This window comes from Chiloscyllium plagiosum, unplaced genomic scaffold, assembly GCF_037043375.1.
Source record: "Chiloscyllium plagiosum isolate Xiang-an unplaced genomic scaffold, Cpla_swu_hap1 HiC_scaffold_7, whole genome shotgun sequence".
Lineage (NCBI taxonomy): Eukaryota > Metazoa > Chordata > Chondrichthyes > Orectolobiformes > Hemiscylliidae > Chiloscyllium > Chiloscyllium plagiosum.
The window spans coordinates 107,812,175-107,818,728 of record NW_028270145.1 but is presented as its reverse complement, the minus strand read 5'-3'; the positions used below and the strand labels follow the sequence as shown (position 1 = coordinate 107,818,728).

General features: G+C 46.8%; 1 protein-coding gene across 1 annotated transcript in view; it reads left to right on the top strand.

The window, feature by feature from the left end:
• Nucleotides 1–3,839: 3,839 nt before the first annotated feature.
• Nucleotides 3,840–6,554, top strand: part of arhgef49 (Rho guanine nucleotide exchange factor 49) — a 50,002-nt gene continuing 47,287 nt past the window's right edge. The window contains 2 exon segments of the mRNA XM_043694252.2: nt 3,840–3,866; nt 3,868–5,564. Coding sequence (XP_043550187.2) covers nt 3,840–3,866; nt 3,868–5,564 — 1,724 coding nt within the window.

Genomic DNA, 6,554 nt, shown 5'->3' with positions numbered 1-6,554 from the left:
AAAACCTGACCAGGGCCAGGTTGGTAAAGAATTTGAGTCTTCTGGAGGTTGAGGCAGAGACCAATTCTTCAGTATACATCCATGAAGTCACTAAGTGAAGCTTGAAGATTTTATCCCGAGAGAGCAGAAATGATATTGTAATCCACATACTGAAGTTCCACCAGCAAAGTTGTGTAATTTCTTTCTTGGATTTCCATTGGTTGAGGTTGAAAAGCTTTCTGTCCATCCTGTAGACAATGTCCACACCACTGGGAAACTTGTTCTTGACAAGATGAAGAATGGTGGTGATGAAGTTGGAAAAAAAACGTTAGAGACAATGACACAACCCTGTTTTGATCCCTATCTTGGAAGTCACAGCATTCTATCACATACTGCCATGAGCACCATTGCTGACACCTTGGCATTGGAGGAGATGAAAGATATTGGTGAATGTCATTGGACAGCTAGCCTTTGACAGGGTTCTTCCTTGGCACTTCCTGTTTGACTGAGTCAAAGGCTTGGGTCATGTCAGTGAAGGCCGTGTAGAATAGTTAGTCCTGATCCAGGCATTTTCCTTGGAGTTGTAAAACAGTGAAAATCATGGCCATAGTTCCACGCTTTGTTCAGAAGTCCACACTGGCTCACAGGAAGGATTTATTTTGAGATTGGGAGAAGGTGCTTAGTGAGGTAATGATGCTGCTGGCGATGGAGAATATGAGGATTCCTTGGTGGTTCCCACAGTCTGCTTTCTCTCCTTTCTTCAAGACAGTGGTGATGGTAGAATCCCTGAAATCGGCAAGGATTTCTTCTTGTCCCAGATTTTGAGGAACAGTTGACAGAGATGATGGGTAAGCTCTGCTCCTCCAAGTTTGAAAATCTCTGTTGAGATTCCATCTACTCCTTCACCTTTTCCATTCTTCATGTGTCTAATGGAGGCTTCCAGCTCTGCAACATTAGGTTGGAGTCCAACATCATCATTGATGGGGAGTTGGGGTATTTCCTCAGACACACCCTCGTCTACAATTGTATTGCAATTTAGAAGTTCTTTGAAATGTTCCTTCCATTGGAGGCTGATGTTCTCTCTGTCTCTCAAAAGGGAGCTATCCTTACTCCGCACTGGTTTGAGGCCAAGGCTGTTGGGTCTGTATATTGCCTTAGTGGCACTGAAGAGACATCATGTTTCCTGCGTCAATCATCAGGTTCTCCTCTCCAGAAAAAGTTGTAATCACCACCTTCCCTCAGTTGCCCTTCGCCTACTCTTCAAGTCTCCTGCAGGGCAGTGGTATCAATGTGGAAGTGCCTGAACTTACCAGCAACAAGGGATGTTCTTCATTCCAAACAATTGTTTTGCTTGTTGTCCATAAGGGTTCCTACATTTCCAGGTTCCGAGACTGAGCTTGACTTTGGTTTCAGACCACAGATAGATGAGCCCGTTGGATGCAATTTTCCAGCCAGGTTGGTGATGGAACAGGGCATCTTTTCCAGCCCGTTCCTCATGCCAAGTGAGCAGAATGGATCCTGCTGCTCAGCCAAGAAGAAAGCCGCTGAAACACTGTCCCGTTTCTATTCCAGAAATGAAACAACCACGTCAAACTACACTGCCTCTGCACTACTCTGAATCTAGGGACCTCTGGATCTCATAATCTCTTCTTGTCACCTCTCACCGATCACCACAGGGTTTTTTTTTAGTTTAGATTCCCTACAGTATGGAAACAAGCCCTTCAGACCAACAACTCCACACTGACCCTCCGAACAGCAACCCACCCAGACCCATTCTCCTACATCTAACACTATGGACAATTTAGCATGGCCAATTCACCTAACCTGCACATCTTTGGACTGTGGGAGGAAACCGGAGCACCCTGGAGGAAACCCACACAGACACAGGGAGAATGTGCAAACTCCACACTGACAGGTGCCCGAGGCGGGAATTGAACCTTGGACCGTGGCACTGTGAGGCAGCAGTGCTAACCACTGAGCCACCGTGCCACCGTGTATTGTGTGTGATGGGCACGGGGTGGGGGAGTTTGAATTCCTCGAGCTAGCTGCCTTGTGCGTGACATCTTTTAACTGCTGTTGCACATCAGCTGGCAGACAGTCCTTGACAGAGGTAGATCTAATTCCATTGTAATGAAATCTTGATGAGTGGGGATCTCCTAACTGCTGTAGTGTTATTCCACTGTTGCTGTCATCGATATCATATGAGTATCTTCTGCCTGGATTACTGTTGATGACTTGTTCTAGATTGCATTTTGTCTTTTCCTCCCTCCAACCTTACTTATCATGGGTGGCCCTACCAGGGGTTGGAGAACTCCCAACAGCATTGCTGTCAGGATCAGCAGAGCACTCAAACCTCTCACCTCAGCAAGATGGCAATCCACGGAACCATCTATACTATTTGTAATGTTGATGTTGGATTAGGATCAGGAGAATACTAACCCTAGCCCTATGGCAGGATTTGTTGATTAATAGCTTGCACAATGATGGATACACAGGAGTGAGTTCCAGGCTGGAGTTTAGTGTTTGCATGGTTTATATCTGTAATAATGAGTGATCAGGAGTGTACAAAAGACTGCAATTGTATTGAGAGATTCATATGCTTTATAGGTAGAAAAATAGATCCACAAGAATAAGTTACAGAATGGAATCTAATCAAGGAATCCAGGGTGGCTTTTATATATATAGAATAACAGATCCAGAAAGTAAGCTGCAGACTGAAATCTAATCAAGGGTTTTGGGGCTGTTTACATATAGAATAAGGTACCCGGGAATAAGTTACAGTCTGGAGTCTAAATGAGTGGTTCAGAGTGGTTTACATACAGAATAACAGATACCACAAGTGAGTTACAGTCTGGAATTTAATTGAGGGTTTGGGATAACGTATATATAGGAGAACAGAGATCAGGAGTGAGTTACAGGTTGGAACCTAATCAAGGGATTCAGAATGATTTGTAAATAGAATAACAGATTATGGGCTGGAATCTATTTGAGAGGTTCAAGTTGTTTATGTAAAGAATAACAAATACCCAGGAGTGAGATGCAGAATCTAGTCGAGAATGACTTGTATATAGAATAACAGATACCATGAAGTGAGTTACATGCTGGAATCTAATCAGGGGTTTGGGTGCTTTGTATATAGGATAGACACCCAGGAGTACATACTGTCATCTGATTGAGGGATTTGGGGAGGTTTATATGTACAATAACATATACCCAGGAGAGAGTTACAGACTTGAATATAATTGAGGGATTTGAGGTGGTTTATATATAAAATAACAGATACCTGAGACTGAGTTACAAACTGGAAAATAACCAAGAGGTTTGGGGTGATTTATAAATAGAATAATAGACTCCAGGAGAGAGTGACTTACTGGAATATATTTGAGGGGATCAGGAGTTTTCTGTCCAGTTTGAGAAATCAAAAGATCCAAAAGAAACACTGAAGAGAGGAGTAGGCCATTCTGCCTAATGCACTGTTCAGCATTTTCTTGACTGATCTGCCATCTCGCTCTCTCCTAAAACCCTTTGACAATTTAGTCCCTTGAAATCTATCTATTTCTTTCTTCAATATATTCAGTGATTTGGCCTCCACAACCTTTATTGGCAGAGAATTCCACAGGTTCACCAGTCTCCAAGTGAAGAAACCTCTCCTTGTCTCAGTCCCTGTAACCGAAGGAGTGATTAAACACTGCATTCTACCAGAAAAAAAACGTTTCATTTCGATGCATATTCAGTCAATGTGCTTTGTGTTGCGTAACATCATTGGGGACAATAGTAACAGTCTCTCTGTGTCTCTCTACAGCACGACACTCCGCCTCCTCTCAACGTTGAATACCCTGGAGTCTGTTTTCACAGTCTTAATGCCAGATGTGAAGGTCAAACCCATTTGACTTTTCCGGAGCAGTAGCAGTCTTACCCATTCTGTGTGGCATGGACATTGGTCACTGTTCTGATGACCTGCCGGCGCACTTTCCTGTTCCAGAACCTGATCTCACCTTCCCAAGGGGAGCCGTTATGACATACACTGCAGGCACGAACAAGAGTCAGGTGGTCCCCTCTTTCCAGGACAGTGTCTCTCTGAGAGACGTAGGCTCAATGGGGTGTTCGGGTTCCACCCAACATTTGGCATGCTGCCACCTGGTGACGGAGCGCTCACTCTGCCATGCCGTGCCTGGGTGCGCAGTGGCTGTGGGCCCAGAGGCCAGGCTGTACAGGAGCTTGGAGAATCTCCACTGGACTGCGGTGGCAGAGGGAAACGCTCACTCGTTTAGCCCACCTTGCCAGGACACCGGGAGGGAGTTCGTCTTCCACCACCGGACGACGAGTGATTGGTACGAGGTCTCGACAGGGCGCCCTGACATCAACAGCCTGTTGCGTGCTTGCATCAGTCCACGGTCAGGGAGGCCCGAGGTGGGACATTCACCGACTTTCGCCAAAGTGCCGCAATGGCTTTTCCCGTCAATGACTGAGAAGGTCCTGAACGGTGATGCTAAGAGGGGGCTGAAAGAGAAACTCCGGTTCCAGAGCCATAAGGCGACAGAGGTCAGCAAACCTGTCCGCCCTCAGGCCTTTCCTGAGGATCTTTCTGCTTCAAAAGACTGCACTGGAAGAGTGAACTATGGACACTGCCCGTCGCGGTATGGCAAGATCTTGAGCAACCCTTTGGCAAGAAAGCCCTCTCAAAATGGCTGCTCAGCTCCTCAGCAAAGGTCACAGCGATTGAGCAGTCCTGCGGAGATCAAGGAGGAAGCCATGCGGAGATTGAAGCTACGCCGTCAGAACAGCACACCAAACCTGATAGCCCTCCCCTCCAAGGAGGAAGGTGGCGAAGTGGTCAAGTCCCAGACCACAGAGCCGCTGGCCGAGCCTGGGAAGAACATGCCCAAAGAGCTGTCAACAGCAGCGTCTGAACGGAGGCGAAACTTCAAGGCACGGGTCCACATTCCCTCGTTCGAAGAGTTCAAAAAGCTGAGGAAGAGGGAGAAATGCCAGGCTGTAAGCACTGACGTCCAGTTACAGGAAAGCAAGAACTTTGCCACTCTCTGTGGCACAGTGAGGAGGACGACTGGTGGCAGTTGTCCATCACTGACTAAGATGGACCACCACAACCCATGGAAGAGGCAGCTGACCAGATGCCAAGGATTCGCTTGCTGTGACCCCAGACCCTGCCGCTGTCAGCTGGAAGCCCAACAGCTTTGCTCACAGATTGGCCTTACGCCCACTGGGAACAGAGGCCCTGGGAAGGCCTCTCCAGCCCCACATATCCAGGCAACGACCAGCCTGGGGGAGCATCATGCTTCCCCAGACCCAATCTGCACCAGCCCGGCTCCTGGGTCACCCTTGCAGACAGAAGTGACTCTGCCCCGTGGGTGTGAGGATCTGGTGAAGAGGCCAGAGCCCACAAACCATGCAGGATTCAGTCAGGATGTCAACCACGTGGAGAAGAACATGGTAGGCGAGGCCCAGTTGTCGTGTTGCCCTTCTCTCCTATTGGAAACGGCTGCCGATCTTTCTGGCTATGGCGTCAGGTTTCAGCAGATGAAAGACGGCCTGATAGGCTCAGCCATCGACCTCATCAAAAAAAGGTAAGGCAAGTTATTAACTCAACCTTTGACTTAAAACAGTTCATCATCACAGTTACCCAGATAGGCAGTCAACCATTTCTCAAGCTTAGAGTGGTGCTGGAAAATTGACATTTCGGGCAACAGCCCTTCATGAGGAGGGCTACTCTAATCTTGACTCTAATCTGCAGCATCTGCAGTATCCACTTCCACCTAGTCAACCATTTGTAGCTATTTTATGCAAGTTTATTGAATTTATTAAGTACCAGCAATCCAAATATGATGCTTTTGCTAATTAGACAAAGAGAGTGTGCAGCCATGAGAGATGAGAACAGTTCTCCAATCCCAAAGCTGTTCTGTAGAATGGAGGAGCGGGGCAGTAGTTTTGGAGTGGGAGAGTGTTTGTTCGCGACATCGTGCAGTCTTTGGTGGTAACAATCTTGCTTTTCCCTCGGACAGATATAGGGGAACTCCCGGTCTTCTTTTAAGAAGACGGTAGCTCAATTGGTTAGTGACTTCATGATGCCAGGATGATCATTGTGCCCTTGCCCGTCTCCAAACGACAGTTGGTTTTCATTCCTTCTAAGGACAAAAACGTAATATTTTCTAAAACACTGCCTTCACTATAGGACGGTGGGGCATCCGATAAATACTTTATTTACCTTTGTAGAAGCCTGGTGACTTGCTGTACCACAGTTAGGTGAGGTCTCTTGCTGCACAGGAAATACTAAATATAGAATACTAACAGAACATAGTTTTAAAGGGGACCCCAGTTTTCAATTGACCCTATGCCATCTTAACCAGGTAGTAAATTAATCACTTGCATATTTGACCCTTAGCAGCTACGCAGCTTGCTTTTCCTCACTCCTCCTGATTACTTGGGGATTTAAGAAGCACTGACAGGACCAATAATATCAATGGGTGGGTGGGGGGAAGTGAGGACTGCAGATGCTGCAGATCAGAGTCGCAGAGTGTGGTGCAGCATCCCAGGACCACACTCTTCGACTCTGATCT